Source organism: Salvia splendens, chromosome 11, assembly GCF_004379255.2.
Source record: "Salvia splendens isolate huo1 chromosome 11, SspV2, whole genome shotgun sequence".
Lineage (NCBI taxonomy): Eukaryota > Viridiplantae > Streptophyta > Magnoliopsida > Lamiales > Lamiaceae > Salvia > Salvia splendens.
The window spans coordinates 6,499,384-6,526,650 of record NC_056042.1 but is presented as its reverse complement, the minus strand read 5'-3'; the positions used below and the strand labels follow the sequence as shown (position 1 = coordinate 6,526,650).

General features: G+C 36.7%; 1 protein-coding gene, 1 long non-coding RNA gene and 1 pseudogene across 2 annotated transcripts; 2 read left to right on the top strand and 1 right to left on the bottom strand.

Moving 5' to 3' along the window:
* Positions 1-5,238: 5,238 nt before the first annotated feature.
* LOC121754352 lies at positions 5,239-7,099 on the top strand (annotated as a pseudogene).
* A 4,903-nt stretch (positions 7,100-12,002) lies between these two features.
* Positions 12,003-19,558, top strand: LOC121754231 (protein HLB1-like). The gene is made up of 14 exons (XM_042149605.1): positions 12,003-12,455; positions 13,382-13,504; positions 13,899-13,968; positions 14,268-14,381; positions 14,921-15,004; positions 15,767-15,817; positions 16,037-16,066; positions 16,214-16,276; positions 16,380-16,445; positions 16,588-16,716; positions 17,493-17,528; positions 18,462-18,581; positions 19,008-19,193; positions 19,298-19,558. The coding sequence occupies exons 1-14, from the start codon at positions 12,124-12,126 to the stop codon at positions 19,406-19,408; spliced, it is 1,515 nt and encodes a 504-aa protein (XP_042005539.1). The 5' UTR covers positions 12,003-12,123; the 3' UTR covers positions 19,409-19,558.
* Positions 19,559-20,922: 1,364 nt separating this feature from the next.
* Positions 20,923-23,294, bottom strand: LOC121753961. Its single transcript, XR_006040525.1, has 2 exons — positions 23,232-23,294; positions 20,923-22,971 (listed from the first exon to the last, which is right to left on the bottom strand). It is a non-coding gene; the product is annotated as an uncharacterized LOC121753961 (long non-coding RNA).
* Positions 23,295-27,267: the final 3,973 nt, after the last annotated feature.

Below are 27,267 nucleotides of genomic sequence, written 5' to 3'. Positions count from 1 at the left end.
TAGTACTGCCCCCACTGCGTAATCACTTGCGTCGCACATTATTTCAAACGGTAAACTCCAATCTGGCGCTCTATTGAGGACGGTGTTACCCAACTATTGTCTAGCAAACTATAACCCAGAACTACCCTACGATTCCCTCATGAATACCCAAGTGTGCAGAAGTGAGTGAGCTATGAGCTACGATCTGTTAATGAGGCCTCCACCGAGAAGGTCCCTCCAGATTGCATGCTTTCTCCCTTATATAGGTGCGGACATAATCTTCTAGAAGCATTCGTAGAAATCTCCATTCTACCCTTCAGCATCTTGATTTCCTCCGTCTTGTAATTTTTCTTCAAATTGCTCACTTATCCGCTAGTTCCTTGGACCATGCAAATGTCCTTCTCTTTTCCTGGATCTGGCGAAAACCTTCTACGTACCTGGCTTAAAACATGTGTTAGACCCCACAAATGTGTGAATTTAACCCCTTAACCAATGCACGAAATTAGCCTTATCAAACTTCTCACACTTAATCCATACTTGTCCTCAAGTATGAAAACAAAAAAAATAGAAATAAGGCGAATTTCAATGCATGGTCATCCTTGACTGACTCTATAGACACAAACAAAACAAAACTCCTAGACCTAGAAACACTAACAGACTCAAAGAGAGAAAACAAACTCTTAAAGAAAACATAGAGAAAACACAAAGGCATGAACTAGCTTCAACTTTTAAGCAGCCGTCCCCACAAGCTTAAGGCCTATCCGATTTGTCTACAATCTCCAAATCCTCCCTTTTCCTTCTTCTACCTAATCGGTCTGTCAGTTCGTCAAGATAGCCTATTGATTTCCCATTTGTTAGATTCACTCGATCACTCATTCCTTACCAGGGATGTTAGGATCGAATCACTCTTAAGTCAATGTTACTCCACTGATGCGTCGGGTTATGATTGTTTCTCCTTCTTATAATTCTCCTTTCTTTTTAACTTCCTGGGTCAGGTTACTGTTGCTTCCTGCCCTTAGGTAATTTTTCTCCTTTTTCTACTCTCACTTTTTATATTTTCCCCTGGACTTTGTCCAGCTTATACCTCCGAATTCTGTTTATTTTATTCCTCCTCTGGACTTCGTCCAGCTTATACCTCCATTTCCTGGACTTCGTCCAGCTTATACCTCCAGGACCCAATTTTTATTTCTCTCCTTACGACTCTTCTCCCTAAGCATCAAGTGGTGGCCCCTTTTATACAAGTTAGCTCACAATGTATAGGCTTATAACTCACATTTATGGTGGGGCTTCACAACTAGGTCATCTAAGGCATCCTCTATCTTCCTTACTTCATTCAAACCGAATTCAGCTTATTAAGGAAAATGGCCTCAAAGTTGATATGCATCCTATCTTCAATTGCTCTCACTAAGGGGATCTTGCCTTATTATGTTCACTAGCTCATGCGACACACATAAAGAAACTAAACCTAAATCTAAAGACACCTAATCACATAAGAACACAACTGTACGACTCCCTCCCCCTCCCACTTCACTCAAGCTTGTCCCCAAGCAATCCTAGTGAAGGGGGGAAACAGGGAAGTACAAACAAAACTCAATAAAACATTAAAAAAAACTTCAGGAACAACAATCCTGAAAAAGCAAACAAACTTCTCACACTTAGACCGAGCAGCGGGCTAAGTGGGAGAAGGCACAACAGAAGAACAACCAAAACATGCCAGAAAAAATACAAACTTCTCACACTTAGACCAAAAATTGGGATAAGCGGGAGAAGACGTAATCACAGGCAAATATATACAGAATACGACATGCTGGGAAAAAGAAAACACAGACACAAACAACAAATATATAAACATAAAACGAAAGAAAGAGAAAAAACTAAAAGTAAAGTTACTTGGTCAAGGGGGCTTCATTTCGGGGTTTGGCTCCCTCGGGAGCCAACCTGCGGTGGAACGTAAGGGCGGGTTACTTTTGCTTTCTTTCTTGCCGGCGAATCCGGCTTCTCCTTCACTTCCTCACTCGGTTGCTTGGTCAATATCTTCTTCCTAGTCAGGGTCTTTGAAGCCGACGGGGCTAGCAGAGGTTTAGACGCGGGTGGGGGATGCTGTGGAGATGAACTTCCTGGCCCTGGCTGGGTGGACACCTTGCTGGGTCCAGTAGTCAGTTTCGCCTGAGGCTCGGAGAAGTTCACCTTCAACCATTTGGTCATCATCATCATTAACTGGACAGCCTCCGCCATCCGATCGTTTTGCGTAGATGACTTCCCCACCAAGACTGTGACGCGCCCCTTGAGGGCCTGCATCCCTTCTCTAACTCCCCCGAGTTCTGTCCGTATCCCGGCCATTTCTTTACTTGCGTCACCGAGTTCCTTGCTCATCACACCTATCACCTCTCTGAATTCACCCAATTCTTTGTGCATCGCACTCACTTCTGCTTTCATCTCCTCCACTTCCATGCTTGCCTTCGACTCACCAACATCCTGCTCTATCTTGACTTGGGGCTCCAACCTGCTGACTTCGTAGAAACAAACCTCCTTCCCATGCATGTACAACAACCCCTTGTTGAAAAAATAGTCAACGTTAAAGATTTCTGGAGGCTCACACATAACCACCTCAGGGGCAGATTTGGCGATCTTCATTATTGTGTTTCGCTGAAGATAAGCCCCTAAGAGGTGACACGTGTACATGTGTCGGGAAGGGTTGGCGGTCATTTGATGGCATGCCTGGGCTAACCAGTAGCCTAAATGCACCCTCAATCCCGTGGCCATGCACCAAGTGAAGTATAAATCCGCCGTTGTCAAGGCCGAGTTGGCAGTTCCCATGAGATTGTAGCTGACGAAAGTCTGAGCAAATCGAAGGATGTGATTCTCTATATGAAACCCCTTGGAAATACTTGTCTTAAACTGTCCCACCTTCGGATGGGTGATGAACTCCCAGGCTGATTGTGGTTTGAATCCTGGCGTAAACTTCGGCGCTCCAACCACCCGATCATTCCATAGCCCCTCATCATCCTCCGTACGCGTAAATAGTCCCATTCGGAGGGACCATTCTCGGATACTCATTTCATGTTCCACGGTGAATAGGCGGAAAGTGATGGAATCGGCATCCAAATCAGTGGTTGGTTTCAAACGGAACGTAGAAAAGAATTCACGTGCCAGGGCCGTTGGGACCTCCGCAGAGCTATGCTTTAGTAACCAATCGAACAATAAGCTAGAATTTTAGAGATGAAATATAAAGTATTTTACATTGCTACTTAAGCAGAATTCAAATAGTAAAATACAATTACTTCAGAGAAAACGCAAATACTCCGTCATCAAGAGAAAGGCAACCGAGAAAATTGATCAGAAATATGCAGAAATTATTTTTCCCTTTTATGCCAACCAAGAAAATTGATTCAGAAATATGCAGAAACTATTTTCTCTTTTAGAATATAAAAACGAAAATTTAAATAAGAATTCAAAATTATTTTGTATTTCATCCTCAACTAAATCAAAATCTGATGAAAATCTTAACTTCTTTACCTTCCTTCAAATCGTAACAAACTAAATTTTAGTATAAGGTTACGGGATATTAATCGATAATAACTCTATTATTTATTTATTAGCTAAATTTGATTAATTGTGTGATATTATCATATTAGTCACTAATAACTCTTTTATTTGTATTTATTTGATTAAAAGCATTTTAGTTCATCTCAAATTATCTTTTCCCACACTCACACTCACATTCACATTCACACTCATTTCTCCTCTATCCTGTGTTTATCTTTAACTCACACTCCTTTCTCCTCTATCCCCTCTGTATAATGGATCCCCTGCTGTGGAGGGGTGCACACCAGGGGATGCTGCTCCTCACACCCCAATATTTTATAATTTTTTTTAAATTTAATTAAATTAATAAAATAATGGGGTGTGAGGAGCAGCATCTTCTGCTGTGCACCCCTCCACAGCAGAGGATCCATTCCCGTATATTAACCCATACTATTACCTTTCTCTTTACACTGACTAATTTACCGTTGGATACACCTACCTAATAATTACACTCACTCTATGGTCACAAAAATTTAATGAAATAGTTTCTGACCAAAATTTTGAATTTGAATTTAATGAAATAGTTTCTGATCAAAATTTTGAATTTGAATTTCAATACTAGTCCCTCTGTGATCAACTTTCTACTTTTGGTTGTTTCATCTCAAATAATTTAGTTTCTTCTTTAGCAAAAAAGTACCTCATCCATTTCATCTAAGATAACACTTTTCTTTTAGTTTGTCTCAAATAAGATTATAGCACATTTCTATTTTTGGAAAGAATAAAACAAATTTCTCTCCAATAATACACTCTACTATTTTTTTCATTCCCCAATTAAAATATTCAAATCTCTTTCTCTCAATTTAATAGTACTTACGTCCACATTTTCTCTCTCCACTTAGACAAATTAACCAACTCCTGAAATCTTATGCCGACTAAGAAATGTGTCTTCTTAATCAGGATGAAGGGTGTAACACTCTCTTCTCCCGTTATTTTTCATACTTTATTCTCTCTCATAATACTTTATTTTCTCCACTCAACTTAATAAATACTCCATCCGTTTCATTGTAATTGAGTCACTTCTTTTTTTGCATTCGTTTTAAAAAAGTAATACTAATAAGTTAAAGTGAAGTTATGTACATTATTCTCTTTCTTATTTTACTCTCTATCCATTTGAATTATTTACCATCATTTATCCAAAACGAGGGTAAAAAAGAAGTGATTCAATTATAATGAAATAAAGAAAGTAATCATTTTCATGAAAAAAGTTGATCATTTGCATGGGGCGTAGGAGGTAATATTTATGTCTGAGTATATTACATTTGCTTTAGTTTTGTAAGTTTGAATATTAGGAGTATATACTAGTGTGCATATTTAATTTTTCAATACTCTAATTGACGGAAAATATAGTAAAAATTGGAATAACTATTTCTCAATAATAAAAAAAAACAAATGGATGGAGTATTAAATTCCATGCGAGCGCTCCTCCAAAAGCAAGATGCGATGAGGAGAGAAAAGGGGCATGTTTTTTTAGCTTGGTGATGGTTGGTGTTGAGGAGCTCGGTAATGAGAAGAAGCCAGAGCGTAACAGATATACTCTTTCTTATTGATGCCTGAGATCTTTCTCGGTGGTGATGGTCAAAACCGGACTTCTTACTCGTGGAGGCCTACGGCGGATGGGGAAACACCCTCATTCCCTCCTCTTTCAATGTCGGAATAGCCTTTACTGTCACGATCATGGCCGGTATCGCACTCTTCGCCACCCTCGTCTACTCCTCCCGTAGGTAAACACAAACACCAATCAAATCAAATCAAATCAAATTAAATCAAATCATCATCAAAATTGATATTTAGCTGTAACAATTTCGGAGAGGTTTTTTTCTTTTGGGTATAGGTTTGAAATAAACGAAGTAGACACATATAATTAGGTACATATATATAATGTTGGTACAAAAACAACCATTGATAAGGCGGAAGAGCCTGGGGTCGATTAATACGGCGTCGTCCGTATCCAAGCCTTCGTCGTCATCTTCTTCTTTGTGGATTCATTTGAGATCGGTTTTGTTTATCATATCCTCGCCTTCTTCACCTGTTTCTTTCAATCGGTTAGTTTTTTTTTTCATACTCTACTCATTTCTCCAAACTTATGATTTTGATCCTTTGTTTTTTAATTCATTGTCTAAAGATTTTTTCCCTTTCCCATTTCTTTCTTTCTCCTAAAGTTCCATTCCACATTTCTCAATCCCGAAGGCTCTTGTCAGTATTATAGAATAATCAAATTCTAAGTATTTAAATTTGGTTTGAGAATCAAAGAACGTAACTTTTATTATACTTTCCGGCACTCTTCCGCTTTTAGGGATATTGATAGGCCTTGGTTGGCCTATCGGTGACGAAGAGCACTAGACCGAAAATTAGTATTGCGGGCGGAACCCTAGTTCGAGAATTAGGGTTTGATATTTGAGGAAGAGAGCAAAATGAGAAAAAAAGATTTTATTCATTATTTTACAATGACTCGATCTAATGGGAATTCTATAATATATAGAATTCCCCCTACTTGAGACTTGGGAAAGAATCAAAAGAAAACCCAAGAAGATTGACTCGATCTAATTCTAAATTAAAAAGTTCAAAAAGGAAAATAAAATATTACATCAAATCTCTTTTTAATAAGTGATAAAATCTCCATATCTTTCTGGTGGATTCCTCCTTCTCTTTGGTCGATCGTTTCTCTGCTGCGTTTCTTGATCATGGTCGTTGCTCGACGCTTCTTCTTCTCCTTCGGATTCATGTAGGCTCTTGGAAATCTAACCACAAAGAAAATTGAAGATTTTGTGACATGGCAGAGGAACATACGTCTTGATGCTATACGTCCAAATGCTGAATGGGTCATCTATTCCCCTTGTCAAGTTTCGGTATCAGAAGAGAAGGCACACCAACTGGCAAAGAGTGTTGGATTGAAGGACTATGATCATCTTGAGCCATCTAGAGTTCATCATGCGGTTCGTCTTGTTGCTATCCTTGAAGCGTATGCTGTGTATGATTTCGAGATTGGTTATTGTCAGGGTATGAGCGATTTGTTGTCTACAATCATATCCGTGATAGAGGAAGACCACGTGGCTTTTTGGTGTTTTGTGGTTTCATGCAGAGAGCTAGGCATAATTTTCGTCTTGACGAGGTTGGAATCAGGAGACAACTGTTCATAAAATGTAAGGACTCACACCTATACAGGCACTTGGAGAAGCTTCAAGCAGAAGACTGTTTTTTTGTGTATCGAATGGTGGTACTGTTGTTCAGAAAGGAGTTGACATTTGAGCAAACGCTTTGCCTGTGGGATGTGATGTGGGCAGACCAAACAGCAATTCGAGGAGGAATCATCAAGTGTTCATGGCGATGGCTGAAGCTACGGGCTCCACCAACGGAGGATCTACTGTTGTATGCAATAGCTGCTAGTGTGCTGCAAAAGAGGAGGTTGATAATCGACAACTATAGCAGCATGGATGAAATCATGAAGGAGTGCAACAGCATGGCTGGTCATCTTGACGTCTGGAAACTCTTGGACGACGCTCATGATTTGGTAGTCACTTTCCACGACAACATTTAGCACCAGAGCCTTTTCTTTTACCTATTTTTCATCCACACGTAAAAAACCACAGCTTGTAGTGAAGTGGAAACAAAGCTGTTAAGATATGATGTAACATTATTTACATGATTTTCACTACAGCCCTAACTATTCAACTAGAATTTATTAATTGAGTTGTCAGTTGTTTAAAGATAAAATTACGTATTTAATCGAGTTATTTAGTAATGCATTAATTTGACTTTTAATTGAGAGAGAAAGAACACATATTTTTAGTTGTAATACACAGCTGATAATACAGGCTGCAAAAGATTTCAGCGTAAAACAACCCCAATTTCATTTGAGATTATTTTAGAACCGCCAAGAAAATATTTTACATTAAATTTATTGGTAGTCTAGTTTTTTTCTACAAATATTTTGTAGTTTGTAGACGTTGTTTTATTATAGATGATGTGAACAGTTGTATCTCTTAAATATTGTTCTATTACTTTTATTTGTTAGATTTTGATCTAATAAAATACTCCCTCCGTCCCATTACAAGTGATGGATTTCTTTTGGATACGAGAATTAAGAAAATGATATATATTGAGTTAAAGTGGAGAGATTAAAGTATGGGAGAGGAAAAAAGGAAATTGATCTTGTAGTGGGATAACTCAAAAATGGAAAGTTGATCACATGTTATGGGACAGAGGGAGAATTATTTTAAGTTGGCTGAAAGTGATTTTCAGTTTTCTAGTACACATAGCCAATTTAGTTCGTAGGTTAACTGATGTTATGAATTACAATCGAGGTTTAAACTATTGTTCGTTGAGCCACACAGTGTTCTTTAAGTTTCACCGCGTTAACAAACTTATTCAGACCGATAATTCTAACATGCATCAGTGGTGTTGGATAACCAGTTGACTACCCCTTGTTGGGGTTACGCAAGACACGAAAAACAAACAGGTCCTTACGGATCTATTTAGGTGATTACGTATTCGATTCCAATTTCATGCAATTAAACTAGATATATAGATAAGACACATCAAAACACATACAACATGCAATTTGATGTATATTTGATTGTTACCTCTTTATCTATTGAAGGATTGACGTTGCTAGCTGCATCTCATTGTGATCCTTGGTTCAATACGAATCTTCCATTCTATTCTCACATCCTTGATTGTTCATCTGTGTGAGCGAATCTTGAAAAATCAACAATAGTGTGATATGGGATCTTGGGAGACCAATACAAAAAACGGATTGTCTTGATCTAATCCTATGAATTAGCTACGATAGAACAATAACAAAGACCAAAACTCTATCAATCCCTTTGGAGTGGCTCAAAAATCGAGACAAGGGAGAGAGAGAGACCACGTGAGTGGCGGCTAGGGTTAGGTGGGAGGAGTGTGTTGTGTCTTGTGTGCTAGGGTTTCCACATCCCATCACTATTTATAAGTTGGACTAGGTTTGGGCTAGAATGAGGATCCATGGAGTGAATTAGATGTTGGGCTCACCCATTAGATAAATATCTAATTAAATCAATTAATACATGATTTAATATATTATCCAATGTAATATTATTTTGTTCCACTTAAGAATAATATTGCACTCCCATCTAAATCACCAAATTACGAAGAACTTGGGTTCCAATTTATTTTATAATATTTCTCGCGTTTAAGATTATCTTAATCCATTAATTTAATTCTTTGTATGCTATGTTACTTGAATTAAATTAATTCTCCAAATAGTTTTTCTAGTTTGAAACTTTATTTATTAATAATGGAATAAAATTCCAACTGCGCAGTTTTCTGAATAATAAATTCTTTTTTCAAACACCTCTTGGGGATTAATCATACCACACTGGGCACGCAAATTCTCTGAAATAATATTCTAATATATTCATGTTATTCAATTACTATACCACCTAAGATATCATGATTGAGTTGCGAAAAACTCTCATATTGATAAGTCAAAGTGACGTTTGATTAAATAAACAATATCAATATTATTTGCATAGACTAGTAAATTTTCTGAAATATATTCTTTCAGTAGATAGCAATAAAGAATATATTTCGTGATTGATCCCTTCAATGCTTTACCACACCAATGTTACTAATCTCTTCTTAGGTAAGAGAGAATTATCAAAAAAAGTACAACCATACGAATATGTAGTCAAGGTCTATCTAGGTTGTGAACTCGTTTTTCTTCTTATTAGATCTCGTCAAGTCCACTACTGGAGAACCCATGAGAAATCATCAGCTTCCCCTACTTTAACCTTCTTAGTAAGAAACCTTATACTTGTTTATTTATATTTCAATAAATAAATCATTATATTATATTATTTATTCTCATAATTTGGTAAACAAGTGGACGTGGAGTTTCTCGTATGCATGCACAAGCTGACTGTACAAAGGCATGTACGCTCGAAGCATCTTTTAGTATACAAACTCTAGCACCCCTTAGCTCCTTCGTGATGGAAACAACACCTAAGTAGCTGCATAATAAGACAATTCCTTTGATGATTCAAAACGAGTCTACTACTATAGCTAGAGCTAATATGATCAAGAAGTCCATGATGTTGTAGTAGTTGAAATTAGGGGTGAGCAAAAAAACCGGAAACCGAATATCCGAATCGAACCAAATCAAAATTTTGAAATTCAGTTCGGTTTTTCGGTTCAGCTTGGTTTTTAAAATTCAAAAAATTCTGTTTTTCGGTTCGGTTCGGGCGAAGAAAAAACTGAAAAACCGAATTATATATATATTCTATTAATTTAATATATTATATAATATATATATATATATTCTTTTAATATATTCTACTACATAATATATATTATATGTATTATTAATTTTATATTATATATATATTCTATTAGTATATATAAAATAAAATAAATTACATATATATATATATATATATATTAATATTATATGTTTTTTTTTTCAGTTTTCTGGTTTTTCAGTTTTTTAAGTTCGATTTTTCGGTTTCGGTTTTTCGGGTTCGGTTCAGTTTGGATTTTGAACTAAATTCGGTTTTTCGGTTTTAGTTTGGTTTTGACAAAAAAATCAAACCGAAACCCGAATGCACTCCCCTAGTTGAAATAAAAGTCCAAGTCCAAGACCAATATACATTGACCCAAATGGTGAATATTATCCACGTTGGGGGGCTAATCTATGCATGAAGATGGACCCATAACATATCACATTTTAGAGACTCAAATTGAAGAGAGAAGATATGTTATTCGTGCATCTTGGATCAGCCAAAATGAAGAGTCTTTTTAAGTTACTTTATGTGTTAAATTAGTGACTTTAGGTGTCCTAGAGTCACACCAATAGTTTAAGAGTTATTTTTTTACTTATTATGAGTAATTTTAATAGCTTAAGTGGTGCTAATAATGTTAGGCTCTTAGAGTTCTAGCCTATCGATAAGGTTGTAAGCATGTCATTTAAAGACAATTTTGATGATAAAATAAAAATCTACTCTTTCTTTGTGAGTTGGACTCTCTTTGTAGAGGTTTTCACATGGTTAGAAGTTATACAAACATTTTGAGTATGTCTTATACCATTCAACCATATCGAGGTTCTTGGCTGATCATATAACGAACAGGTCGAGGTTTCTAAGCTTTTGGAGTGGTAAATCTAGATTCCTGATTCTAGGGATACTGCTGCCATGCTCATACGTTGGGTTTTTGGATTAATATATCCAACAGGTCCTTCATCATATCCGAATATATTTACTTCATTCCCAAAAGGCATTTGTCGTTTTGAAACCTCCTACTCACTCACAGCTCGGATCAATGCTTTCACTGCAACAATCACCAGGTTAATGCACACCAGGTTAATGCTGCCTCTAGCCACCAAAGATTGTGGAGTTGTGATATATTTTGGAAATTTTGAAAATTCGGCCCCATAAATACGAAAATAAATTTTTGAAAATCATATACTCTATGATTTAGGTTAACAACACAATTTTTGGTGTTGTGATTTATTAATGGGGTAAATGTCTTGGGGAAATCGTACATCGATTCCAGTAATCTGATGCAAAATCATACATTTGTTTACTCAGACTATTGGGATAAATGTGCGATTATTTTGGTATTATTATTTTGGGGAATTGCAAATCGATTCTAGTAATATAAGATAATTGGAACCAATTGAGATTACTAGAATCAATTATTCTCCTGAATAATAATACCAAAATAATCGCACGTCGATTCCATTAATCAGAGCAAACAAATGTTTAATTGCGCATGTACAATTTACCAAAAACCATTTTCCCCTCAATTAGTATCTACTTGAATTTAGAGGTTGTGCTATTTTTTTGTGTAGAGTCAATTACGTTGTATTGTATCCACATCTTAAAAAATATAGCAAACAAGATCATAGGGCGGTAGGACTGTGTTGGACGACGATGGTAGTGCATTTGAGTCGTTTGAGTTCATCATTGTAGTATACTATTTTTGTGAGTATTAGATGTTCTGTGTAATAGCACATAAACAATAATTAAATAAGTAAAAGTAACTTTGTAATAACATGATTTTCATGACTTTATATAGAGAAGCAAATATCACCTTTTGTCCTAAATATTTTCAACTTTAGTAAAAAAATGTCTAATGACTAGTATTATCACAAAAATGTACTTAGAATTTGTATCCAAAAAAATGTGGATACACAAAATGACAAGGGAATCAAACATAAGGCATTGGAATATTTTTTGGGCATAAAGAAGGTATTTGGAAAATGAGCATAAACTATTACTAATAATTATCTTTAGATTGAGAATTTTTTAGGAAGCAATAAAACGTTAATGAGTTACTACTACTTAGTACTTACCTAATAAAACGTTGAGAGAAATGGGCTGTTAAGAGGCCATGTCTAAGGACTGGGCCCATAATATTTGGTAACTAAACTTTTGAAAGAAAGAAATGGATACCTTTGTAATCTTTACTGCCACTAGACTGAAGAGAATTTCACTAAAATTAGTCGTTGCATTTGCATAGTTGCATAGAGATAGAGACGGAGAGAGATCTCCGTTCAGTTTCCAAATCCCAATCTTTACTGCCACTATGTCTACCAATCCCGACCACTCCGAATTACAAAACGGATCACCCGAACCCGAACCTTCAGCTGCCGCGCCGCCGACCGACGCTCCAGATCTCCAGAAGCCTGATCCCAGCGACACTGATGGACATCCACCTGATTCCGAGAGATCGAGAGAATTGCAGCCGGAGAATTCCGAGGTTTCGAATTCTGCGCCGGAAGGAGAAATCTCCAGCGAATTAAGTGATGCGGATTCACGCGAAGGGAATCGGACATTTACTATGAGAGAGCTGCTCAATGAATTGAAAAATGGAGACGCGAGTGTCAACGATGGCAGAGAGTCTGGTACTCCTCACAGGTTAGTCAATTGCACTGTTAATGCTCTAGGAATGATATATTTTTCTTGTTTATTTTAAATCTTAATTATGTGCAACTGATTGTAATGTGGTCAGATACTGGATCTAGGCCAGTTTCATAAATTTATGATGCAATGATAGTTGATGCTTGTTTAGTGGGAATCTGATGAGTGCTGCATTTGTCTGTGCTTAGATCTCTTTGAACTGATGTTGTAGGCAGTCATATTCTGAAATCTTTTGGTGTATTTTTAAGTGATTTAAATTTGTGGAAATCGAACGATGTATTAGTGCACAAGTGGCCGTACATAAAAGTTGGAATCCCTCACAACTACTTATTTATGTTCCTAGAGAGGTCAAAGTTGAGCAACACGAACATGATTAAGTTCTGAAATCTTTTGGTGTATTTTTAAGTGATGATTTGAATTTGAAATTAGTGGAAACTCGCACAATTGTAGTGCTCAAGTGTCCGAATATAAAAGTTAGAATCCCTCACAACTAATGAAATGCTTATTTTTTTTCATAGACAGGTCAAAGTTGAGCAACACGGACATGATTAAGTTCTGAAACCCAAATAAAATGTGGGCAACTGATGTTCAATTGTATGGATAGTGTAATACTGACACTTGTGCAAGAATAATCATTGGAAGCAGTGTTATGTAACACGATTTGGAACACAATCTCTTTTTTAAATATCTAAATCTTCATTACAAATTAAATCCAACCATACTAGAGTTGGCTAGAACTGTGCAAACTTTTCAAGTTATGAATAATTAAATTTGTTAAAGCATTGGCAGTGCGGTTCATTAGGCTTTGTTAAGTATCCAGTTATGTTTAAGGCGAAGGAACGTAATTGCTCTAACATTGTTTTATTATTTCAATCTGTTCTGATAGATTAAAACTTTTGGTTGGATTTTTGATGATATTTCAGCCAACAAAACTCAGAACTGCATATCGAGCAGAACAATGCTGCTATGGAGTTGATTAATAGCGTCACAGGTCTTGATGAGGAAGGTAGATCTCGACAAAGGATTCTTACATTTGCTGCCAGGAGGTAAAAATCTTACCTTCAGCGTATATATGATGAAACTGCAACATATATTTGTACATTTTATTTCTGTTTTTGTTAGGGTTATTGTAATTTATCATGCCACAGTTCACCATGTGCATTTTCTTGTTTAAGTGCCATTTTCGCTATCCAAAATAGGGCTTTATTATTGTGCCTCTTCTTTCCACTGGCTGTGTTACTTCAGTGACATACATATGAATATTAAATCCTGGTGGAAACTTTTTGAGTGATAATGACTAGAAGCTGTTTAGACTCATTCTTATGCATTAAAAAATTAATCAGACTGAACTCATAATAGTTTTAACTGCTGTTTTCTTATGCTTTCTACCGTGCCGAAGCTTCGCATTAGTTAATCACATCTTCTTGCATTGATTTGCAGATATGCAACTGCTTTAGAAAGGAATCCGGATGATTATGATGCATTGTACAATTGGGCCCTGGTTCTTCAGGTCTGAGTGGTAGAATGTGAATTAGATTTTATAAATGTATTTCACTATTTTCCTTGCATTTTGAACTTTACTTCGGTAACTTGAGGTTTTCTCCCGAAGCTAGTTAGTGAGCTGTGAAAGTTTTGGATGACTTTAAAAGTTAAAGGTGAATATGTTGTGCTTTACATGGCTTTTGAATACTCAAGTTACTGTTATCAGTAACGGATGTAGTTCAATGGGGTTACATAGAAATTACTGCCTTGAAGTTGCATTTTTCTTGAACGCTGTAAAGTTCTCTGAAATTTGCACTGTTGATGCAGGAAAGTGCAGATAATGTAAGTCCAGAATCCAGTTCTCCTTCCAAGGATGCTTTGCTTGAAGAAGCGTGTAAAAAGTATGAAGAGGCTACACGCCTTTGTCCCACTCTTAACGATGTATGTGCCACTGCTACACTGTGTTATTTTTTGGTATAAGTATACTCTAATTTGTAACTTTTAAATATAATGGGAATTGGGAAACAGTACCCTGATGCTTTTGATGTTAAAAAAAATTGCCTTATTACTGCTCAAATCCCTTATTATGCATGCATGTATATGTTTCATCGTGAGTGTACGAGTATCTTGCAGTAATATGAATGCTTGCTTGTTTTTCACTTTTACATGGATAATGTGTATTTAATTAGAAAAATTCATTAATGCCTTATCCTCTTGGCTCTTGAAGATATATTAGTTCAATGAAAACTGATTTATAGTTTCTTTATGAGATTGAGATTGCAAGTAGTTAGGAAAAACTCATTAATGCATGATGCTTTTGAAGATATATTAATTCAATGAAAACTTAACAAATTAATAGTTTCTTTACTAGATTGTAAATAGTGACACAAATTATTGCTTTTACATATATTCACTTTTTAACACTTAAATAGTTTCTATTATTTAAATGGAGATATGTGAGATTTTTCTTCCTTTGCCAGGCTTACTATAATTGGGCTATAGCAATATCTGACCGGGCTAAAATGCGTGGTCGGACAAAGGAAGCTGAGGAGTTCTGGAAACAGGTTTGTTCTATTGGCATTCCTTCTATTTTATGAGATGAATCCTTGTGTTTATTGTAGTATCTTGCTCAATTACTTTGTCCATTCTTTTTGTTCACTTCTAGCAACCTTTTATTTTTTGTGAACTAGAGCTGGTGACATCGAACCCTTTGGTCCTGTAAGTCTATCAGTTGAAGCATTATATTAATTGAATCAAGTTGGCAAACTTAAGAAAAAATGTATAAGTAAAAGAGGAAGAGGAAGAAACATTATTTTTTCCCATTTTAGACTCTGTTTATATTAGTTTGGTAAATTGATCTTTTAACAGATTTTTCATAGTATTGCACAAATTTATAAGTGGTGGTGCTCTGTTGATCCACAAGTGTGTTAACTATGTCAACATCAGCAGTCACACTCATTCTTAATCTACAATGACAGATTCCGATAACACACTTTACAGTGTATGTTAATGTATCTTGCCCAGTGGAAGGTGTGAAGTTAAATATCGAATAATCGAATTGAACTTTTTGTAGAAAATTCTGATTTCTTATATGTTGATGTGGTATTTGTTCATCTTTATATAGTTTACTCTTTTTCTGAAAGATGACTAATCCTATCTAGTCAAATGTTCCCGGATTTAATATGTTTGGCTTTGGCGTATGACTTCTTAATATTTAGATTTCCTGTGTAATTCCTGTAACTTGCTTAAGCACATGCCATGACTTCCATGATATTGTTAAATGTATTGTATAATAACTTTGTTCCTTACTGTTCTATTTTTTGCAGGCTACAAAGAATTATGAAAAGGCTGTCCAACTCAACTGGAACAGTCCTCAGGTAGATATTTGCTATCTCTGAAAAAGTGAATAGCCCCCTTTGTATCACAATTGTGCATCAGCTGCTGATTCCGTATCTCAATTGTGCATCAGCTGCTGAGCAGAGCAATGTTCATTGATGTTCTCTTGAAAATATTTTTCAATTTCTTCCTTGTCTTGAGATCCCTACTGCTATCTTGTTCTTTTCTTGATATTTACTAGTTTTAACATGAATTTGCAGGCACTTAACAATTGGGGACTTGCTCTACAGGTGTGTTTCATAGTATCTCATCTATAGAAGCCATTGTTTCCTTTCAAATTAATCTTGTAATAAGATGATAAGTTTAGCACTCCCCTTTATCCATGTACCATGTAGAGACTTACATTCTTTGTTCTTGTGCTCAAATTTATGTTTCAGGAGCTCAGTGGAATTGTTCCTGCTCGTGAGAAACAGACAATAGTCAAAACTGCTATAGGCAAGGTATGAGAGTCATAGTTCTCATTAAAGGCTTTGGACATTTAACTGAGCCTATGTTTATAAATTATTTCTAGTCTGATCATCTAACACCCTTATTTGTCTGCAGTTTCGTGCGGCAATACAGTTGCAGTTTGATTTCCATAGGGCAATTTACAATCTTGGAACTGTACTGGTTAGTTTGACACTTGTCTTGCTCTTTGATAATTTATTGGTATATAACTGTAGAAGATGAATTTTGGCACTCTAGCATAAATAAGAACTGGGAATTAGAAAAAGGATGCCATGCATTGGTCTTATTAAGCCAAAATTTGCAGTATGGCTTAGCAGAGGACATATCGAGAACTGGGGGACATGTGACTGCAAAGGAGGTGTTACCTGATGAATTATACAGCCAATCTGCAATTTATATTGCAGCTGCACATGCATTGAAGCCTAATTACTCAGTAAGCACACTGTGTTTGATCATTATCTATTATTCTTTATATCACCCTGTTACATCATACTCTTGTTTTTCATATTTTATGAATTACTCTAGAGTGACTTATCCTACATCACTGAGACAGACAACCTGAAAGTTTTGCACCGCTTAATTTTTTTTACCTGGTATTGTAAATAAAATTCCCATTCTTCCTATTATTTCCCTTGCAATAAATGACAGAAACTCTATAACAATCGAAACCAACATTCATTAACAAGGTTATTTCAGTAAATGATAATTAATGTTTTTTTATAGGCAAAGTCTTCTGTTATATGTGTGAGGTAAATATAGTCTCTGCCTTTGTTTAATGAATGGGGTAGATCATAGGCCACTTCGACATCTGCGATTGTATAATTTATTATCACTTTGAAGTAAAATCCTGATTTTGCAATTATGTTGCTGCTCTGCTATTATTTTGTGTCATGTTATCATATACTACTATACATTCTTATAACTAGGGGGTTAGTATTCGGTTTTCTGTTAGGTCATTTGAACCCAAAAAACCAATTATATATATGTGATTCGGTTTTGTTCGGTTTTTAAAAATCCAAACCCAAAAAACTGAACCAAATTTCAAATTTTGGTTTGGAATTTGGATCGGTTCAATATTTGGTTTTTGGATATTTTCCTTTCCCCGACTTGTTAAATCTTCCATTTTCTGTTTTGCTAAAAATTCTTCTAGTGTTATCTGAAATCGAAGTGTTGAGAGGCAACCTCATTTGTTTTATTGTTATGGTTCAGGTTTACACTAGTGCTTTAAAGCTTGTGCGGTCTATGGTGAGTATTCATTTCTTTGACATTATACTTGTGCTTCATGCCTTGTCTAGAGAATGTGAACTTATATGGAGGTTCTCTAAAAATGTTATACCAACAGTTTGTTTATCTTGCACCCTCATACGCATGAAGATGACTGATCTCTAACTTAATTTACGTATTTAATTTGGCCGAATTGATTGTTGTATGATAAATCACACTTATGTTTGTTCAGAGATTGGAGAACATTCTCTAGACTAGAACCCCCTCACCCATTCCACTTATCATGGCTATACTTAAAAACTGAGCTTGGATGATAAATAAGCTTGAAATTTGAAAAATTGACATTTGACCTTGAAAGAATGCAATTTATAAAATACTTCCAACTCCCCATGGCCACAGGGGTGGGCCAAATATCTAACAATGACACAACAAGCTCTGATAGCAACTACTTCAGCAATACTATATCTACAACCTGCCTTGGATATAAAGAGCTAAATATGAACAGTTCTCTAATCTACTCCCCCTTCCCCGGTTTCGTCATTCCGACTCATCCCCTCCCAGACCTTCCATCACTTCTTTTCACAATTTCCTAGGGCCTTAAATTGCAAATTAATATTCCGTTCTTTATGAAAGGCATGAATTGTATAGAGGCATAAATGCAAGACATTAAAGAACGATAATATTTACAAGTTACCAGTGAAACTATTTAACTTCTCACATATTGTAGAAAGAGTCAATCTTCAAAGTTTAAAGGAATTCTAGTTTGGATAGAGCATTTTATTTTCCCCAATTTTTCTTTGTAATGTCCTATTCATCTGTTCATATTTGCCAAACCTTCTCCTTGTTCTGGCAGCAGTAGATACTTTGCACTTCTATTTATCTTCTTGGAGCTAGTTATACTTTGAGACATCCTTTGTCCAATTAATACGTCTGAACAAATTTGTATTTTCTCAGCTTCCATTGCCATATCTAAAGGTTGGATATCTGACAGCACCGCCCGTTGGGAACCCAGTTGCACCTCACAGTGATTGGAAAATTACTCAATTTGTGCTAAATCATGAAGGGCTTCAACAGGTAGGAAAAGTCTTTGCTTATGCTTAAAAAAGAAGGATTGTCATTGTCATACTTTGTCTGAAACATATAGAGCAAGCATCAAATTCTCTCTTTGGGAACAAGGATATTCATCTCGAACCTTTGATATTAAGCAAATTAAGAATACAAAGTGCCCTTATGTAGCAGTAATCGAATCATCTGAAGCGTACTATGTTCATATTTCAGATAACCTTGTTTTGCTGGTGGTCTTTTCACCCTTCATGACCATTTACTTAAAAAATGACCCAAATTTTGAAAATTTACTTATCGACTCCTTACCATGGTTACTTGTCTGCTGAAAATTGCCATGAGGTTCTTCATCACACTATCTATTCTTTTTTATGCTATCCTTGTCTGCATCACAATGCTACTTTTTCAAATGAAACCTAAAAAAACATTTTCGTGCAGATTAGCAAAGCTGAAGATAGATATTCATCTCTAAGCCTTTCATCGAGATCAGTGGATTCGCCCACCAGTAAACCAGTCATCAGAATCTATGTTGCAGATATTGTTTCTGTATCAGCGTGTGCTGATCTTACACTACCACCTGGCGCGGGCCTGTGCATTGACACAATCCACGGACCTGTTTACCTGGTAAGATGCTTATGCTAACCAAGCATTTCTTCGTTTTTTCAAAAATCAACCTCCTGCTCTCTTCTTCTGCTTTTTGATGTCATTTTGTTTGCCGCTCGCTGCAGGTTGCTGAATCTTGGGAATCTTTGGATGGGTGGCTCGATGCCATTCGATTAGTTTATACCATTTTTGCGCGGGGTAAGAGCGATGTTTTGGCTGGTATAATAATTGCCTAATTTTGTACCTGTATAATTGTGATGATATTGCAAAGTATTTTCTTGAGGAGGCGTACTGTTAGTTTAAGAACCGGTTAAGGTTGTTTGTTCATGTAGGCTCTGTATATTAGACAATTATTGCTATAAAAATGAGGTAGAGTTTATACTTTATATTATAGGGACTTTGCAATCATTACCGAAACTTATAAAGATACTGCAAATTGGATGTATATAGGGTTTTGCAGCTTTACAGTTCTAGCCATCGAGACAAATTTCTTATTCCAAATATCCAATTTAATTTAACCAGCAAGTATGTAGTACTCCTCCCTCTTTTGGCAAGAAGATTGAAAAATAGTACTCCCTCTGCTCCGTGAGGCATTTCATTTTGAGCACCCGTTTTAAAAAAATAATAATAAATGGTTAAAGTAGAGAAAGCGTAAAGTAGGATAGAAAATAATATAGAGAAGAGTATTATTTATCATATTCTCTATCTTATTTTACTATTTCTCTGCTCTAACCATTTATTATCATTTTTCTAAAACGAGTGCTCAAAATGAAATGCTTCTATTACTATGAAACGGAGGGAGTACTTACTAAAAGGGTTAAACTGATATAAGAGAGTTTAGTAGAAGATTGAATAATTTTAAAAGTGTGTTGTTTTTTGTCAAAACAAATAAAATTTAGTTGGTACAATCTGGAAGGAATACACACTCAACCTATATTTTAATAATTTTACAAGTAAATGAGTTCCCCAACCAGCTTATTTTTCTAAATAATATGTACTTCCTTCGCATCATAAATTTCTCATTTGTTTTTACTATTTTTTTTGATAGATCTCACATTCCACTAATTTTGTCTCACTCATTTTATTATAAAACTAAGGCTATATAAAAGTAGTATTCACCTTCCACTTTTCAATCTACTTTCTATTATATTTCTTAAAACTTGTGTCCGGTCAAACGTGGCCTTGTATTATTGGACGGAGGGAGTAATACTAATACATGCAAAGGAATGAATTAGCTAGGACTTAGAAATCATACATTTAGATAGCCTTGGTATACCAATGAAGATGTTCTATTAAAAGTTCGAAATTTGTGTTTAGGCCAAATGAACAATTGGAATTAGAGACGTTCAATCGGTCTATATAATGGAATTTGAAGATAGTTAGCAACCTAACATGACCCTCTAGGTATATTTGTAAGAATATTTATATAAGATGGCTTGAAATAAAAATATTTTAAATATGTAGTACATCAAAATTGAAGGATTGACACTTGACAAACATGGGTGGTGCAAAAGTTGCCGCTGATGATTAGTGATGGACGAGGACGAAAATGCAAGTGAACTCTATAAAGATTTTTAGGTTGTGAAGTCTCTGCAGATTGAGCAGCAGTAGGGCTGACGGTGAGGTTATTTCACCTCATTGTATATAGCTATAAGATCTTACATTTATTGCCATTTTATTAAGACTCGTTGAAGGGACTTGCTTTCTCTAGGCCTTAAGTACCACTTGTCAATTATAGAATCCACAAACAAAACCTAAGAAAATAATTTTATTAGACTCGACAAAGTATTAGAAACACCAAATACACAAGACACAGTACGTACACCACGCGCCATAGTTAAAATAACAACCAAATACACAAAACACTTGTGTTGAGACTCGGTTTGAAACTTCTGCAATCGCTTTGCAAACAAAGCCACAGAGGGACAAACCTTGGAACCACATTATTTAGAAAAACAACCCTGAGTAAGGACTTTTCATTGTCTCCCCCTCTGTATCCATTGCTTCATTCTTATCAAGTGGAAGTCGAACCTGAACTTGAAAGGGAAGATCATCCCCTTGTAAATCCATTTGTTCCTCTACTATCTCTTTTGCACTTGTCACCACTGATTCGCAGCAATGAACCATCAATATATTTTGGAGTGTCGGTATGGTATGTATCCAATTTCTGATGGCAACCCTTCCAAACGAAAAAGATGAAGCTTCTCAAGACGTGGAAAGATGGAACTCGCTTCTGTAGTCCAGTGTTTCAAGCTAGGACACCAATTAATTCCCAAGTATTTGAGACAAGGGAATTGCTGGCCTTCAAATATTTCCCACTTGCCTGTTCCAAAGCAACCAAGTGATAAGTTGAACTTCTCAAGAAGGCGCAACGAACCTATATCATTTCCCATTCCAAGTCATTTTCCATCATCAGAGTCAAGCTCTGGAGGGTTTGGGGAAATGTGAGGAGTGAGGACCTCATATAAAGACAAATTCCCTCTAAAATCATACAAACATGAGATATGGGGGGATTCTAATTTGCCCAGACATTTAATATTGCTCAGACAATTCCCTTGCTCCCTGAATAAGTCATCCCCAATTTCTTAGCAAATCATGAACCTTGACTTGTTTTATGTTTCCTGTAGACCCCAACTCATCAGCTAGAACAAGGTTTCTATCGACTAAGTCCTTTATGAACTCTTTCCCAATTGTTTCCACACTTTTTGCATCTATTGGCTTAAGAAATCCTTCAGAGCGTTGAAACTCTAGTTGCATCATCTTCCTCAAACACACCCATATATAAGAAACATGGCTTTAAGTGGACGGCCAAATGATTGTAACTTATTTTCAACAATCTCAGACAATGCTTATCATTGTCTAAATTTACTATTGAAGTTAAGTTATTCCTTATTCATCCCCAACCTTTTTTTGTGTGTTCCATATTTTTCAAAATACCTCCTATTACAACAATTGATAGAGGAAGTCCTCTACAATTGTTTATAATTTCTTTTCCAACCTTCTTCAGTTCAAGTGGAAAAGGTTCCTCTCCGAACACATTTTTGGAGAATAGGACCCAACTATTAGCCTCGTCCAGAAATTCCATTGAATGACTATAACGATTGTTTAATTGGGAACTCAATTGCGATTGTCTTGTCGTCACCATTATTCGACTACAATTTCCATTGTTAGGAAAGAAATGTTGTAGTATTTCATTCCAAGTCTCAATATCCCACATATCATCCATTACGATTAGAAACCTTCTACCCGACAAATACTGGTATAGTTCTAAGCCTAACTCTTCTTCACTCCTTTCACTTATTTTTTCCTTGTCTTTGTTAGTGGCTTGACAAACAATTTCATATAGAATTTCTCTTGTATTGTAATGTTCAGAAATAGTAGCCCAAGCACAAATATCAACGCTCCTTAATAACTTGTTCTGAATAAATAGTTTGAGCGAGAGCTGTCTTACCTATCCCACCCATTCCAACGAGCTTTTCCATGATCCCATATAAGACATGATCAGAGATCACAATCTTGCCACAGCTATTCTTCCCGGTGGAAGAGGAGATGAATGTATGCCGTTGGTCACGGAAGGAGCACCACCATCTTGATCCGATCCATTTCTTCTATTACATTTTGTATATCTTGATACAACTTGATTGGATCCTTGTGACACCGAAAGCAATTGAAGAAGCGTCTGCTTTTGGTTGCTTCGTATCTTCTGAGCTGAATCTTGTCTGCAATACGAGACTCGATAACATCTTCAGCCGCATAAGCTGCATCCGCGATACTCATCTCCAGTGGATCTGCTTCGTCGCTGTCAGAAAAAGGGGACTTGTAAGCTTTGAGAAATTCTAGCAGGAAGATCACACTTTTAGTGAGAGATTGAATTTTGAGAGAGATGGGTGGGGAATGATGGTGTTCTATGGCATCTATGATATTCATTACAGAAACCAAGGCTGCATAGGCTGCCATGATCTAACCTAAAAACCGAGTGTTTTCTGAATATGTTGGATAAGAATTTGATAAAAAAAATTATTTGGCTTCTACTAACATAATGTTGAAGAAAACACGCACTTATGAGTTATGAACTATGAAGGCTGAAATGATGAATTATAGCATAGGTGAATGGTGCTGATTAATGATGATAAAGTTTGTTTGTACGGAAATTTCGGAGTAGATTCAAGGCAATATGTAGGTTTTGTCAAAGCAACTCAACAAATTTTAATTCAAAGTTGGTAGGCTAATATTTGTCCTATAAAGTATAGATAAAAAGTATTCTTACAATAATAAAGTTACAACAATTATTAATTACTTTGGTCATGCATGGAACATCAACCTCTTGCTTAGATAGTTCGAAGTCAATAGTTTCCTTTTATATTTTCCAAATATGAACCACTTTACTCTAAAAAAAGAGAGAAAATACCCAACGACTTTACTTAATAATATGGGAAAAGGAAATTTATTGGTGGCCTCATCACATTAGACATTAGATAGTTGTTATAATTTTTTAAAACAATTTTGATTTCCTTTTCTTTTCTTTTTGAGAACGCTTAGGCCCTCAGGCAGTACAAGTTGGCCAAAATTAACTAAAAGTTAAGTTGGAGGGCCTTTTCTTATCTAAAGGTAAATTTTTATTAAATTATAAGAGAAGTACTTTAAAAAATGAAGTGGTTACAACACATGCAAGATGTAATGAATCAGAACACAAATTGTAATTGATAGTCATACAGATTATGCATAAATGTTTGAAAATTTGTAGCTCTCTGAATAGACATGGCCTCCATTCAAGTTTATGAGATTCATGTATTAAGAGCATCCGCAACGGTGGCGCTGCTCGCCACCTCCGTCCGCGCTGCTAGCACGGACGCCACCCGCCACCGCTGCGCTCGCGCCGCTGGCACGGCGCTGCTCGATATCGAGCAGCGCCGTGCCAGCGAGCAGCTAACGTGGCGCGCCCTCATTCGTCAACGGCATAGCCGTTGGGTTTAAATAATTTTTTTTTTTAAAAAAATCGGTTTTTAATTAAAAAAATCGGTTTTTAATTAAAAAAACTGATAAAAAAAATTCCACTTCCCAAAAAAATTATATCCGTTTATAACCGTTTTTTTCCACTTTTTAATTTTTTTAAAATTTTTTTTACCCCAAAAATACACACTTTCATCTATAAATACCCTCAATTTCACTCCCAAAAATTCACATCAAACTACACAATTCTCTTCATCATTCTCTCATCTCCATTCTCATCTTCAATCTCTCATATCCATTTTCATCTTCATTCCCTCATACCCTACAACATCACTATGTCCGGCCAAGGCGATAACCCTACGGGCTCCCACGGTTGGAACCCCGAATGGTTCGGTTCACAACCGTTTCCTAGTCCGAAAACGGAATATTCGGCCCCTCCTCAAACCCAAGATTCGGCCGTTCCGGGTGGCTACCGTCCATACCCAATCGACGACCAAGGTGCCTCCGAAGGACGATACGGGTGGACACCGGAGCCTAGGCCGACCGCCCCCTCCCAACCTCCGCAAGCTCCTACTCGCGGCAGCGGTGTCCGCACACCGTACACGCCGGCGGAGATGGATAAATTGTTCAAGGCGTACTTCGAAATCTCCGAAGATGCGGCGGTTGGCACGAACCAATCGGGCGATCACTTTTGGTGGCGCGTATCTCGCCGGTACAATGCAAACCGGCCGCCGGGAACGATCGAGCGCAACGAGAGTATGGTGCGCAACTGCATCGGCCGAGCCAACGACGAAATTGGCAAGTTCAATGGCTATTTTCTCCAGGATACACAACGAACATCACAACAAGCTTCTCTCTTCTCTAGCTCTCTACATCCTAGTTCACATATAAGAGCATTGCATAGCTCGTTTCTCGGAACTCCATCAAGTTCGCCGGTGCCTAGCGGGTTTGAGGTGCTTCTACACGTTAGGAGGAAGTCGTTTTATCTTTGGGGGCAATACGTCATTCCGTGAGCACTAGCCGGGGCGTAATTTGTCTTGCGGAAAGAGGGCTTTCCTCGACTCGACTTATAAATTTGGTTTGCTTTATTTTCGTTGTAATTTTCATTCCTCTATTTGCTGCAAGTTTCCTTTCGATTGTAATAGTTAGAGTACCGCATGTACACGGCTTGGGAATTTCTTCCCATTATTTCTAACAATCGCAAGACAAATTAGTGTACTCTTCTAAGACAGGATTATACCAATTGAAGTTGGAGGAAACAAGAGCACCAAAGCTGGAATGAAGAAACGAACAGTACCAATGTTCATGAGCTACGAAATGGTTAATTCCTTGAGATCTATTCTCTTGAGAATTGTGTTTATCGTTTGTTAGTTGACAAGCAAGACCAATTTTGACTTGGTAGTAATAATTGGGATGCATGGGTTGTTGAATATACCAATGCACATATGGTTCAATATAATTGTGTACTTATTGTTGGAGACAATATTGTGCAAATTATTTGAACGTGTTGTTATAAACAACAAAGATCACGAGGTGATCGCAATGGTCTCCGATGTGAACCATGGTAACAATCCAAATGAATGGTTTGTTGATACAGGTGCCACATGTCATGTGTGCTCCGAAAGAAGCGTTTTTTCTACCTATAAATCTGTTGGAGGTAGAAAAGTACGTATGGGAAACCAAGCCTCTTCTAAGGTGGTTGGTGTGGGTAATGTGTTCCTAAAATTAGGATCTGGAAAAGTTCTTACCCTTAGGGATGTACTGCATGTCCCAGACATCCGAAATAATTTGGTGTCAGGCTCACTTCTAGTAAATCATGGATTTTCACTAGAATTTGAGTGTGAAAATGTTATATTGACCAAGTATGAAAAGTTCATAGGTGAAGGTCACCTAGTGAATGGGCTTTTTGAGCTGAATGTTACGGTCATTCACCGTGGAAAAGGAATAAGCAATAAGGAAAATGACACATCCTCTTATTTGCTTGAAAGCTCTGACTTATGGCACAATAGATTGGGACATGTAAATCTAAATGCTATAAAAAGATTAGTAAATCTTAATTTACTAAAAGTAGATAAGTTTAACTCACAAGAAAGATGTGAAGTGTGTGTTGAAGCCAAAATGGATAAACTGCCGTTCCATTCGGTAGAGCGAAGCACAAAACCTCTTGAATTGATCCATACAAACGTATGTGATTTGAAATTTGTGCAAACAAGAGGTGGTAAAAAGTACTTCATCACATTTATAGATGATTGCACAAGGTATTGTTACCTTTACTTATTAAGAAGTAAAGATGAGGCAATTGAAGCGTTTAAAGACTTCAAAAATGAAGCCGAAAATCAACTTAATTGTCGAATTAAGTGTGTTCGAAGTGATAGAGGTGGTGAGTATGTAGCTCCGTTTGCAGAATTATGTCATGCAAGTGGTATAATTCACCAAACCACAGCTCCATATTCTCCTCAATCAAATGGTGTTGCTGAACGCAAAAATCGAACACTAAAAGAGATGATGAATGCTTTGTTGATTAATTCAGGATTACCCCAGAACATGTGGGGGGAGGCTGTGTTAACAGCGAATCATATCCTGAACAAAATTCCACTAAAAAATAGGGATGTAACTCCTTATGAGTTGTGGAAAGGGAAGAAACTTTCGTATTCATACCTCAAAGTGTGAGGGTGTTTAGCGAAGGTAGAAGTGCCACATCCGAAACAAGTTGCAATATGCCCTAAAACAGTCGATTGCATCTTTATTGGCCATGCACTTAATAGTAGTGCATATCGTTTCCTAGTCCATAGGTCAGTTGTGCCTGGCGTGGCTGAAGGAACAACGATTGAGTCAATGAATGCTATATTCTTTGAGAATGTTTACCCTTGTAAGAGGCAAGAGGATCGTTCTAGTGAAAGAATGATGGATGAATCCACTAGTTCTAATCCTCCAAAAAGGACGAGGTCAAGTCCTGAGATGTTGAACCAAGACGTGGTAAAAGAGTTAAAGTTGCTAAGACATTTGGTCCCGACTTCATAACTTTTATGTTGGATGACGAACCAAAGTCAGTGGCGGAAGCTTTGTCTGGCCCAGACGCAGCGTGTTGGCAAGAAGCTATCAACAGTGAGATTGAATCCATCATGAGAAATAACACCTGGGTGTT